The following is a 14,181-nucleotide window of genomic DNA, read 5'->3' as shown; positions in this document are numbered from 1 at the left end:
CAGATTAGCAAAACTAGTAAATAATGGAAAATAATCAAACATCTACCCACCCTTCCAGTACAATCTCAGAGTAACTAAATACAGTTGGCCCTCCGTATCCACGGATTCAACCAACCACAGATCAAAAATATTAAAAAGAAAAAAAAAAATTCCAGAAAGTTCTGAAAAGCAAAACTTGATTGTATTAGGCATTATGAGTAACCTAAAGATGATTTAAGTGTACAGGAGGATGTGTGTAGGTTATGTGCAAATACTACACCATTTTATATAAGGGACTTGAGCACCCGCAGATTTTGGTATCCACGGGAAGTCCTAGAACCAATTCCCCATGGATACCAAAGGATGACTGTAATACAGGGAAAGATTTTTTAATAGAAAAATTCTAGCTAATAAATGAAGATAAAATGATAGAATATCACCATTTTAAAGCCCCTGATAAAATCACAGATTTAGTTAATGATCATCAATCAAATGACTGCTACAGCCTTTGAGTGAAAAACTGATGGGAACTTCACAATAGATGGATCACACTGAGAGCATCTAAACTCACTGATTAATCTTCCTGATGTGCTGCAACAGATAGTACACAGCATCACCTATGAAGTACACTTGCCAAAAAAAGCAAACCTGAGTCTGATCAAGCCTCTAGCTCTAGCTAAATGTTACAGAAAATACAAGCGACAGAGAAACTGGTTAAATAATACCAAGGGAATTCAATAAGCTAAACCTAGAATGTGAGAAATTCTACAGGACAACTAAATTCTTCAAAAAATAAATTAAAAAGAAAACAGAGGAGAGGAACATACAGATCAAAAGAGACCCTGTTTGGATCATCATTTGAACAAGGCAACTGTTAAAAAAAAAAAAAAGAAAAGAAAAAATTGAGAAAATATGAATACTGACTGAAATTACTTTTCATGCTTTTCAATGTGGTAATGAAAGTGTGGTTATATTAAGGAATAAATAGGACCCTCATCTTTTAGAGGTAAAAAATAATTATCTAGGAAACAGTCAAGAACCAGAAATTAAACAAACAAAAAAAGTCTCATGCACAGTTGATATAGAGATCTTGAAGTCCGCGCTTTCACTCACAAGGACAATTCCCATGTGCTCAATGTAGTTACTGACTTTTACTTTATACACAATTTTATCACACTGGATAATCTGGCTTTTCAGAACACTTAAAAAAAATCTGAAGATAAGGCTGAGGGCTCTCAGAGGCAGGTACCCTGCCAGTAGTGACTTATCATGAGAGAACAAGAAAAGAGCTGTGAAATCTACAAAAGGCAGACATAAGAACTCAAAAAACCTATCAGTTTAGGCGTCCTTAATGCACAAATAGTCCTACAAACAAAAAGGGAATTATTCTATACGGCAAAGACTTCTGGTTTCTCTCAAATAACCACGCAGTTCCTCCCCTAAAAATAACAGAATGCTATTTTTATTTGAGTATGTTGCCATCTAGAATAAAAAACTAAATGGCCAAGTCTCCCTTAGAGCTACATATTGCCACCTGTCTGAGTTCTGGCCAATGAGGTGTATACAGAGTGCTAGGAGGGTCTCTGGGCAAGATGCTTAAAGGGATCTGACTCAGCTTAGAAGGTTCCCCTTTGATACTCTCCTCCTTCTGGCTTGCACCCCAGAACAGAAGCAAGTGGAGGTCCTAGCAAGGAAGGCCTTGTAGGCCACTAGAAGACTTCAGCTCTTACTCTGTGTGACCTAGGAAGTTAGTTGCAAATTTTGAATAGAAGAGTGACATGATCTTTCATTTTAAAAAGATTATTCTCATTGTCACGTACAGAACAGACTGTTGCCGGGGACAGAAGTAGAAAGCACAGAGACCACTTAGAAGACTAATGCAATAATCCAGGTGACAGATGATAGTGGCTTGGACCAGGATGATAACAGTGGTGATGGTGAGAAGAGGAGAGATTCTAGATAAAAGGTAGAGCTGACCTATACCGATTATGAGGATCTGGAATGACTCCAAGGTTTCTGACCTGAGCAACTGAGATGAAGTTGCCATTTACTAAATCAAGAAACATTAATGCAGATCAATTAATACACCTAGTTCCTAATTCCTGAGCATAGCTGAGCCATATATGTAGAATTCCCCAACACCGACCAGGAAAGAGGAAGAGCTGCTAGGAGAAATAGATACTATGAGCAATAGTTCCCTGGGTACAACTCAACTGATTTGACTTTTTTTTTTTCTGTTATATTTTCTTTTCTGTTAGCACTGACAGTCAGGAACTTCCATACATGGAAAATATAAGAAAGCACTCATTTCGTTTTTTACTCAAAACGATCACTGGCAAACACAGGGCTGTAAAACTGTGTGCCTTATTTTATCTATCATCAGGAGATCTATTGGCTCCCATGACATGAAGTGAGACTTTACCTGGTTTTACAGGGGCTTTACACCACAGCGCCTGATGTGTATGAAATGTTCGTAAAAAATCCTTCTTCCTAGGTAGAACCTTACAGGACCCCAAACTGCTAAGGAAAGGGCAGGAACAGCCAGCCACCGCTGTTTTCAGTAGGTTCGCCATGTTCACAGGAGCTCCCAACTTTCTGAATCCCCAATTTCCTTGAAGGTAAATCACTAAAGGAAAGAAAACAAAACATTTATGTGCTGAGAAAAACATACTTTGCCTTTTGTACATCAAAAACATTAAAAAAAAAAAAACCCAGCTAATTCAAAGAGGTTGGAAAATAACAGTTAAATGTGGGCATCTACAGTGAATTTATTTGCCAAGTCCTTTACTTACAGAAGATGCTTCAAAAGTTTGTTTCCAATTCAGGTATTTAAAACTTGGAATTCGTTTCCCACTTAAATTGTAGTTATAAACTCACTATTCAATTCCAAGCCTAGGTCACATAAGTCTAATTGATCCTTAATGTAGCTGGAAAGTTAAAAAAAAATGCTATAAAGTCCAGTCACATCTTACATGAAAGTCACTGTCTAAGTCAGCTTGTCCAGCAAAAATTGCATAAAATCAAAATTACCAATAATTTCCCTTAGATTGTCTAAAATACTGTACAATACAGTAGTACTTGTTTAGCCACCGTGTTATACAGAAAACACCTGCATACTTTTCAGTGCAGCAGGGTATTCATCCTGTGAGATACCCCCCCAAACCCAGATTGACTCAGTGAATGAGAGATTCATGTTTGTTAGTTGTACATCACAAGAAAATTAAACATGCATGGAATATGACTCCAATTTTAAAAAAGAAAGAAAAATTCCCTGGTTAACCTTATCACATAGGTTTGTGCTGGCAGATGTGGGCATAACTAGGAATTCTCTCAGTGGTTCCCACAAGTGGCCAGTTTTTGCCAGCTCTAACTGAGCTAGGTGAAGTGTCATTGACCTTTGCTGTTTCTGAGGCTTCAGTGGCTACCTCAACCACCCTCCGTGGCAGATCCCCAGGGGTACATGGAAGGCACTCCCACCATCCCCCTGACTCCCAATGCTCTCTTTCCTTCAAAAATGGGAAGAAATAGAGGACCTGGAACTCCATCAATCAATCTCAGCTAACTCCACTAACTATGCCTTTAGGCTCTGCCCCATCATGCGGGCCCCACTGGGGTCCAGCACCCAAACCCAGCAGACTCCATAAACATACTTCCAGCTTCCAGAGGAAGAAGGGTCTAACTCATTTTTTATGTCATAACTATGCCACAACTCCCTGAAGCAACTTCCTACAAACACCAGAAAGCAACAATGGGAACAGAAGTGCTCGATCCAGGTAGGGCTTATTCTTTTTTTTTTTTTTTTTTTAATAAGTATTTTAATTAATTAATTTTATTTTTGGCTGTGTTGGGTTTCGTTTCTGTGCGAGGGCTTTCTCCAGTTGCGGCAAGCGGGGGCCACTCTTCATTGCGGTGCGCGGGCCTCTCACTATCGCGGCCTCTCTTGTTGCAGAGCACAGGCTCCAGACGCGCAGGCTCAGCAGCTGTGGCTCACGGGCCTAGTTGCTCCGTGGCATGTGGGATCTTCCCAGACCAGGGCCCGAACCCGTGTCCCCTGCACTGGCAGGCAGACTCTCAACCACTGCGCCACCAGGGAAGCCCAGGGCTTATTCTTAAGATGTCCTTTAGTTCAACAAACATGTACTGAGGGCTGAGTCTCAGAGGCACAGCCGTTAGGAGCATCTGTAGAATTAAACTGGAATAGGTCACAGACTTGGAGATAAGAAAAGTCAACAAGTAATAACACGGAAAGCAGAGTAACACAAATCCAAAGATCCAGGCATCAAAGGAGATCATGTCCTCCTACAAGGCTAAGAAAAGGAAGGGAAAGGCATTTGAGAAGGAGAGAATACTATGAAAAAAGCTAAGGAAGAGGGAGCATGCAAGATGTGTTCAGGCATGCAATCAAAAATGTGAATAATTCTTTGCATTCAAATAGAAGGTTTTATATTTTCACAGCATTTCCATATATGTCATTTCATCGCAGTCCTAAAGCATTCCTGAGTCAATAAATACCTTCCTCATTCATTCATAGGTCACTTCTAGGGTTATTCATGGCTGAGAACAGAGAGCAAATAAGTTCAGAATTCAGCCACCCACTGGAAACATTCACTGAATCTATGCCAAGAACTGAGGGAGATACAAAGATATATAAAATATAATTCTTGGATTTTGGAACCAAGATGGTGGAGTAGAAGGACGCGCTCTCACTCCCTCTGGCGAGAGCACCAGAATCAGAACTAGCTGCTGGACAATCATCAACAGGAAGACACTGGAACTCACCAAAAAAGATACCCCACATCCAAACATAAAGGAGAAGCCACAATGAGATGGTAGGACGGGTGCAATCACAGTAAAATCAAATCCCGTAACTGCTAGGTGGGTGACTCACAGACTAGAGAACACTTATACCACAGAAGTCCATCCACTGGAGTGAAGGTTCTGAGCCCCACGTCAGACTTCCCAACCTGAGGGTCCGGCAATGGGAGGAGGAATTCCTAGAGAATCAGACTTTGAAGCCCAGCAGGATTTGATTGCAGGACTTCGACAGAACAGGGGGAAACAGAGACTCCACTCTTGGAGGGCACACACAAAGTAGTGTGGGCATAGGGACCCAGGGGAAGGAGCAGTGACCCCAGGGGAGACTGAACCAGACCTACCTGCTAGTGTTGGAGGGTCTCCTGCAGAGCCGGGCGGGGGCGGGGGGGGGGGCTGTGGCTCACCGTGCTAACAAGGACACTGGCAGCAGAAGTTCTGGGAAGTACTCCTTGGCGTGAGCTCTCCCAGTGTCCGCCATTACCCCACAAAAGAGCCCAGGTAGGCTCCAGTGTTGGGTTGCCTCAGGCCAAACAAGCAACAGGGAGGGAACCCAGCCCCACCCATCAGCAGTCAGGCAGATTAAAGTTTTACTGAGCTCCGCCTACCAGAGCAACAGTCAGCTCTACCCATCACCAGTCCCTCCCATCAGGAAACTTGCATAAGCCTCTTAGATAGCCTCATCCATCAGAGGGCAGACAGCAGAAACAAGAAGAACTACAATCCTGCAGCCTGTGGAACAAAAACCACATTCACAGAAACACAGACAAGATGAAAAGGCAGAGGGCTATGGACCAGATGAAGGAACAAGATAAAACCCCAGAAAAACAACTAAATGAAGTGGAGATAGGCAACCTTCCAGAAAAAGAATTCAGAATAACGATAGTGAAGATGATCCAGGACCTCGGAAAAAGAATGGAGGCAAAGATCGAGAAGATGCAAGAAATGTTTAACAAAGACCTAGAAGAATTAAAGAACAAACAAACAGAGATGAACAATACAATAACTGAAATGAAAACTATACTAGAAGGAGTCAGTAGCAGAATAACTGAGGGAGAAGAATGGATAAGTGACCTGGAAGACAGAATGGTGGAATTCACTGCTGCGGAACAGACTAAAGAAAAAAGAATGAAAAGAAATGAAGACAGCCTAAGAGAACTCTGGGACAACATTAAACGCAATAAAATTCGCATTATAGGGGTCCCAGAAGGAGAAGAGAGAGAGAAAGGACCAGAGAAAATATTTGAAGAGATTATAGCCAAAAACATCCCTAAATGGGAAAGGTAATAGCCACCCAAGTCCAGGAAGCACAGAGAGTCCCACACAGGATAAACCCAAGGAGAAATATGCCAAGACATATAGTAATCAAACTGGCAAAAATTAAAGACAAAGAAAAATTATTAAAAGCAGCAAGGGAAAAATGACAAATAACATACAAGGGAACTCCCATAAGGTTAACAGCTGATTTCTCAGCAGAAACTCTACAAGCCAGAAGGGAGTGGCATGATATACTTAAAGTGATGAAAGGGAATAACCTACAACCAAGATTACTCTACCCAGCAAGGATCTCATTCAGATTCGATGGAGAAAGCAAAGGCTTTACAGAGAAGCAAAAGCTAAGAGAATTCAGCACCACCAAACCAGCTCTACAACAAACGCTACAGGAACTTCTCTAAGTGGGAAACACAAGAGAAGAAAAGGACCTACAAAAACAAACCCAAAACAATTAAGAAAATGGTCATAGGAACATACATATCGATAATTACCTTAAACGTGAATGGATTAAATGCTTCAACCAAAAGACACAGGCTTGCTGAATGGATACAAAAACAAGACCCATATATATGCTGTCTACAAGAGACCCACTTCAGACCTAGGGACACATTCAGACTGAAAGTGAGGGGATGGAAAAATATATTCCATGCAAATGGAAATCAAAAGAAAGCTGGAGTAGTAATACTCATATCAGATAAAATAGACTTTAAAATAAAGAATGTTACAAGAGACAAGGAAGGACTCTACATAATGATCCAGGGATCAATCCAAGAAGAAGATTAACAATTATAAATATACATGCAACCAACACAGGAGCACCTCAATACATAAGGCAACTGCTAACAGCTATAAAAGAGGTAATCGACAGTAACACAATAATAGTGGGAGACTTTAACACCTCACTTACACCAATGGACAGATCATCCAAAATGAAAATAAATAAGGAAACACAAGCTTTAAATGATACAATAGACCAGATAGATTTAATTGATATTTATAGGACATTCCATCCAAAAACAGCAGACTACACTTTCTTCTCAAGTGTGCACAGAACATTCTCCAGGATAGATCACATCTTGGGTCACAAATCAAGCTTCAGTAAATTTAAGAAAACTGAAATCATATCAAGCACCTTTTCTGACCACAACGCTATGAGATTAGAAATTAATTACAGGGAAAAAAATGTAAAAAACACAAACACATGGAGGTTAAACAATACGTTACTAAATAACCAAGAGATCCCTGAAGAAATCAAAGAGGAAATCAAAAAATACCTAGAGACAAATGACAGTGAAAACACGACGATCCAAAAGCTATGGGGTGCAGCAAAAGCAGTTCTGAAAGGGAAGTTTATAGCTATACAAGCCTACCTCAAGAAACAAGAAAAATCTCAAATAAACAATCTAACCTTACACCTGAAGGAACTAGAGAAAGAAGAACAAACAAAACCCAAAGTTAGCAGAAGGAAAGAAATCATAAAGATCAGAGCAGAAATAAATGAAATAGAAACAAAGAAAACAATAGCAAAGATCAATAAAACTAAAAGCTGGTTCTTTGAAAAGATAAACAAAATTGATAAACCATTAGCCAGACACATCAAGAAAAAGAGGGAGAGGACTCAAATCAATAAAATTAGAAAGGAAAAAGGAGAAGTTACAACAGACACAGCAGAAATACAAAGCATCCTAAGAGACTACTACAAGCAACTCTATGCCAATAAAATGGACAACCTGGAAGAAATGGACAACTTCTTAGAAAGGTATAATCTTCCAAGACTGAACCAGGAAGAAATAGAAAATATGAACAGACCAATCACAAGTAATGAAATTGAAACTGATTAAAAATCTTCCAACAAACAAAAGTCCAGGACCAGATGGCTTCACAGGTGAATTCTATCAAACATTTAGAGAAGAGCTAACACCCATCCTTCTCAAACTCTTCCAAAAAATTGCAGAGGAAGGAACACTCCCAAACTCATTCTATAAGGCCACCATCACCCTGATACCAAAACCAGACAAAGATACTACAAAAAAAGAAATTTACAGACCAATATCACTGATGAAAATAGATGCAAAAATCCTCAACAAAATGCTAGCAAACAGAATCCAACAACACATTAAAAGGATCATACACCATGGCCAAGTGGGATTTATCCCAGGGATGCAAGGATTCTTCAATATACGCAAATCAATCCATGTGATACACCATATTGACAAATTGAAGAGTAAAAACCATATGATCATCTCAATAGATGCAGAAAAAGCTTTAGACAAAATTCAGCACGCATTTATGATAAAAACTCTCCAGAAAGTGGGCATAGAGGGAACCTACCTCAACATAATAAAGGCCATATATGACAAACCCACAGCAAACATCATTCTCAATGGTGAAAAACTGAAAGCATTTCCTCTAAGATCAGAAACGAGACAAGGATGTCCACTCTCGCCACTATTATTCAACATAGTTTTGGAAGTCCCAGCCACAGCAATCAGAGAAGAAAAAGAAATAAAAGAAATACAAATTGGAAAAGAAGAAGTAAAACTGTCACTGTTTGCAGATGACATGATACTATACATAGAGAATCTTAAAGATGCTACCAGAAAACTATTAGAGCTAACCAATGAATTTGGTAAAGTTGCAGGATACAAAATTAATGCACGGAAATCTCTTGCATTCCTATATACTAATGATGAAAAATCTGAAAGAGAAATTAAGGAAACACTCCCATTCACCATTGCAACAAAACGAATAAAATACCTAGGAATAAACCTACCTAAGGAGACAAAAGACCTGTATGCAGAAAACTATAAGACACTGATGAAAGAAATTAAAGATGATACCAACAGATGGAGAGATATACCATGTTCTTGGATTGGAAGAATCAATATTATGATAATGACTCTACTACCCAAAGCAATCTACAGATTCAATGCAATCCCTATCCAATTACCAATGGCATTTTTTACAGAACTAGAACAAAAAACTTAAAATTTGTATGGAGACACAAAAGACCACAAATAGCCAAAGCAGTCTTGAGGGAAAAAAACAGAGCTGGAGGAATCAGACTCCCTGACTTCAGACTATACTACAAAGCTACAGTAATGAAGACAATATGGTACTAGCACAAAAACAGAAACATAGATCAATGGAACAAGATAGAAAGCCCAGAGATAAACCCACGCACCTATGGTCAACTAATCTATGACAAAGGAGGCAAGGATATACAATGGAGAAAAGAAAACCTCTTCAGTAAGTGGTGCTGGGAAAACTGGACAGCTACATGTAAAAGAATGAAATTAGAACACTCCCTAACACCATACACAAAAATAAACTCAAAATGGATTAGAGACCTAAATGTAAAAGCAGACACTATAAAACTCTTAGAGGAAAACATAAGAAGAACACTCTTTGACATAAATCACAGCATGATCTTTTTTGATCCACCTCCTAGAGTAATGGAAATAAAAACAAAAATAAACAAATGGGACCGAATGAAACTTCAAAGCTTTTGCACAGCAAAGGAAACCATAAACAAGACGAAAAGACAACCCTCAGAATGGGAGAAAATATTTGCAAACGAATCAACGGACAAAGGATTAATCTCCAAAATATATAAGGAACTCATGCAGCTCAATATTAAAAAAACAAACAACCCAATCCAAAAATGGGCAGAAGACCTAAATAGACATTTCTCCAAAGAAGACATACAGATGGCCAAGAAGCACATGAAAAGCTGCTCAACATCACTAATCATTAGAGAAATGCAAATCAAAACTACAATGAGGTATTACCTCACACCAGTTAGAATGGGCATCATCAGAAAATCTACAAACAACAAATGCTGGAGAGGGTGGGTGTGGAGAAAAGGGAACCCTCTTGCACTGTTGGTGGGAATGTAAATTGATACAACCACTATGGAGAATAGTATGGAGGTTCCTTAGAAAACTAAAAATAGAATTACCATATGACCCAGCAATCCCGCTACTGTGCATATACCCAGAGAAAACCATAATTCGAAAAGACACACGCACCCCAATGTTCACTGCAGCACTATTTACAATAGCCAGGTCATGGAAGCAACCTAAATGCCCATCGACAGACGAATGGATAAAGAAGATGTGGTATATGTATACAATGGAATATTACTCAGCCATAAAAAGGAACAAAATTGGGTCATTTGTTGAGACGTGGATGGATCTAGAGTCTGTCATACAGAATGAAGTAAGTCAGAAAGAGAAAAACAAATATCGTATAGTAACGCATATATGTGGAACCTAGAAAAATGGTACAGATGAACCGGTTTGCAGGGCAGAAATTGAGACACATATGTAGAGAACAAACGTATGGACACCAAGCAGGGTAAGTGGCAGGGGGATGGGGGTGGTGGTGTGAGGAACTGGGAGATTGGGATTGACATGTATACACTGATGTGTATAAAATTGATGACTAATAAGAACCTGCTGTATAAAAAAATAAATTAAATTAAATTTAAAAATTTTTTTAAAAAAAGATAATTCTTGTCTTGAGGGAGGTTTTGAACTACCATTACCAAGGACCTAGTCCTATCCCAACTTCCCCACTTACCCTAGTTTCTCTTCTTGGATCATCCCAGCCCCCCAACAACCACCATTCTCACTGGTCAGGCTTAGCCAGACCTCATCAGCAAAAGAACAAAGCTGGCTAGAATACAGGCCGAGTATCGTCTAAGCCTGCCGCCACTCACTCGCTGTTTGACCTGAATCTCTCAGCACCGCAGTCTGCTCATCTATAAAACGAGCACAGGAAAGCTCCTTTCTAGGACCCCATTAGGCTCTAGAAGTTTTATGATTAGATGAGATTTTGCAATGCTTTAAAGCTGAAGTCCTATTTCATGGCCTGGAGCCTGGAAAATTAGCCCTGCCTACTTGAAAATGTCACTAAGCCTAAATCAAATAAAAATGACCCTGAAAGATATTCAGAGAATATCTGAACCATGCTATCACAGCCTAGTACTTGTTTACATCAAAGATAGTACAGTTGACCCTTGAACAACGGGGGTTTGAACTGCATGGGTCCACTCCTAGGCGGCTATTTTTCAATAGTAAATATTAACAATACTACAATATACATAGTCTATGGTTGGCTGAATCCTCGGATGGGGAGCAACTGCAGATACAGAGGGCCCTTATTCAAGAGCCAACTGTATTCCACCTTGATTGTCACATTTTCTCCTATCTTCGCTTTAAAGCTCTGCTGTTATATTATCCATGTCTTCTATGGCTTTTAAGCAATGGAGAAAAACTTTACAACTCAAAATTGAAAAAAAAAACTTTTTTTTTAGTATGGCATTCATACAGCCGTTTAATGTAAGTTATTTTGGTAAATATCTCCCCTAATAGATTAAAATCCTTGGAGGCAAGCACCTGAGAGAGGATAGCATTGAGGCTAAGAGGGTGAACTCTTGGTTGGAAGGCCCCACTCTGCAACGCATTAGCTGTGTCACCCTGGCAAGTCACTTCTTTGTGTCTGATTTCACCACCTTTAAAATGGGGAAAATAATAATGGCACCTATCATATAGGGTTATTGTGAGGATTAAAAGGACACAGTATCTTAATTGCTATCAGTGTTCACTTTGGTATTACCTCTGGCCCAGTGCCTTGCACAAAATAGAGGAAATCAACAAGTATTGTTTGACTGAGTGAATGAATAACTAGGGATAGGTAACCTGAAGCCTGGGGATCTATGAACACATTCTCCAAGGAGCTTCAGGAAATTTCCTTTAAAAATTAAATGCTACGTAGCTTTGTGGAAAAGTGATTCCATCAGCAAAGCTAAGCAGCCTGGGCACACTTGCTGATAAGAAAGCAATCCTAAACTGTCCATTCAATTAAAAAAAAAAAAAAGCCAAAGTTTGCAAGTAAAAGGGGTGCCCTGGAGAAGAGCGAAATATTTTAAATTAAAGCACACAAGCCTCACCGTTCCTAACAGAGCCTGTCCTACAAGACTCCTTACGAACAGATTCCTTAAGGACTTCCCTGCACCAGAGGGCAAATAAAGGACGCCTGCAACTTTATTAAACAAGTTACACTTCTAAAACGAGACAAACCAACCAAGGACACAATACCCTACAAAAGCTTAGACTGGCAGGCAGCGTGACGTCGCCCAAAGCCACGGGTTTAGCTCCTCCCTCTGCAACTAAACTGCCACCCTGCTGGCATCTGCCCGGGACCGCTATTTATAACCTTCCCCGGAAGCCGATTGGCCGAGGCGGCGTAATAGTCATTCCGCCTCCGGAGTTCGAATCAGCTCTGCCCCCTCCGCTGTCTCTCCCGCATTGCCAGCCCCGGCCCCACTCTCGGCCCAATAGAGGCATGCCCCGACCACCACCAGCCCGCCTCCGACATACACTCACAACTTTCGACACCAACTGTGTCTCCAGCCAGTCACCCACCCCAAATTCCCTCCGGGTTCAAGAACAATTTCGGGGCGTCCAGGTGCCACCTCTCCGGGTGCACCCCGTACCAAGAGTCCTCTATGACCTCCTTCCCTCCTTCCATCCTGTAACCTGAAACAACCCCGTACAACTCCCGCCGCCCCACAAAGCTCCAAAATCTGCACCTGCACAGCTGACACCTCGTTTCCTGCCCTCAGCGAAGACGCAGTTTTCGAATCCACCATCCCCCACTTGCTTCCACGTCGCCCCCGCTCGAGACAAGAAAGGGGGCCCTCGAGGCACAGTTCTCCTTCCCGGCCCAAGGCTCCCGAGGGTCCACCACGTGCCGGGGTCACTGCCGACCCCGCCCCCTTCGGCTCCTTGACAGGTCTCCTTCTCCGCGGGCGCCGGGATCTTCTGGACCAGCCCCGCGCCCCTTCCCCAGCTGCGCCCCAGGAGCGCGCCCGGGCTGCCGCCGCCTTGACGCTCACCTTGGCAGGGAGGCGGGGCGGCCGCGGGTTGCGAGGGGACGCCGCGCTGGCAGACCCGGGCTCCAGCCCCGCGGCGCGGCGTCTCCAACCCGGAAGAACAGCCCCAAGCCGGTGGTGGCTGAGGCCACGTGACGACGGCACAGTCCCCACCCCGGCCCAGCGCCCTCTCCTCGCCGGGCCCTTCTTCCCGCCCGGCTGCCTCCACCAGCCCGCCCGCCCGCCAGCCTTCTCTCCGAATGAGAAAACGACCTCACGAAATGCCCCTTAGCGCACAAAGGTCAGTTACCCCAAGGAGCCCTTCCCTCTCCTTGGTGGCAGCCAAAAACCTCTTTGTCCCGGGCTCGACCTGCGGCCTCCCCGCCCCCCGCCCCCCGCCCCCCCGCACTTTCCCTCGGCCCGTCCTTGTCAATCAAACCTGGAGCCCAACGCAGGCGCTGAAGTTTCCAGGGCTACATTGGTCCTCTCCTGGAGAGCCAGTTACAAAGTGTGATCGCCTCTCCCGTGTCCCACCAGAACGAATGACATAACAGACCTCCACTTTTGGTACCTGACTTTCCTCTAGCTGTCTAGGAAAAATCAGAACTTCTAAAACAGAAGACCAAAGGACAAGTGGGAGGAGGCCAGGAGGTGGTGAAGGGCGGGAATGGGGGCGTTGTTTTTCCATTCCGGACGGAGGGGTGGAGTTAAATTCCTCTGAGAAGAAGTCAAGGCTCCAAAATTAACACACATCTGCTGACTGGTCTTCCTACGGCACGCCCACAGAAAGTCGTGTGCTTCTGTTCTTATTAATATCCAGGGGCTGGAGAGCGCCCTTGGTGGACGTTAAGTGTCCTGACCAGGCCTAGGCTGATTTCGGCAAAACAACTGAAGGACGCTGAAACGTAATGACTTGTGTTACTTAGTCTACAGGTGTCTTCTGATTAAAAGTGGGAATAATAAGGTAGAGAGTATAAATTGGTTCGCTTACCCAAAGCTGAATTATCACGAAGTGTCAGTATGGTCACTGCATTTTTACTTTAATTGAGATATCTAAGATGAGTTAAAAATTATGAATCTCAAAGGCATGAGGCAAACAGATATTCCATATCCTTAAAAAGAAATAAACTACAGGGAAACCCTTATTTTGAGAACATTTCTTGTCTTTAACCAACACAAAAGGTCATACAACTTGAGGACTTCCACTGCATCCAGACGAGGTAAAAACACTGTTC

General features: G+C 42.1%; 1 protein-coding gene across 5 annotated transcripts in view; it reads right to left on the bottom strand.

Annotated features, from left to right (window-relative positions):
• Positions 1–13,607, bottom strand: part of NNT (nicotinamide nucleotide transhydrogenase) — a 96,332-nt gene extending 82,725 nt beyond the window's left edge. Inside the window, exons 1-3 of one of the 5 annotated variants that reach the window (XM_082382209.1) lie at positions 13,386–13,592; positions 2,772–2,906; positions 2,402–2,605 (exon numbers count right to left, since the gene is read on the bottom strand). In XM_082382209.1, the coding sequence (XP_082238335.1) occupies positions 2,402–2,552 (151 nt within the window). In that variant the 5' untranslated portion in view covers positions 2,553–2,605; positions 2,772–2,906; positions 13,386–13,592. Of the gene's footprint in view, positions 1–2,401; positions 2,606–2,771; positions 2,907–12,664; positions 13,118–13,385 lie in introns of those variants that run through there. The other 4 variants (XM_082382210.1, XM_082382206.1, XM_082382208.1 and 1 more) reach the window with 4 other exon arrangements.
• Between the last annotated feature and the right edge of the window lie 574 nt (positions 13,608–14,181).

This window comes from Balaenoptera borealis, assembly GCF_965194805.1.
Source record: "Balaenoptera borealis genome assembly, chromosome: 2".
Taxonomy (NCBI): Eukaryota; Metazoa; Chordata; class Mammalia; order Artiodactyla; family Balaenopteridae; genus Balaenoptera; species Balaenoptera borealis.
Note: the sequence above shows the minus strand (reverse complement) of the source record. Positions and strands in the feature narration are given on the sequence as shown.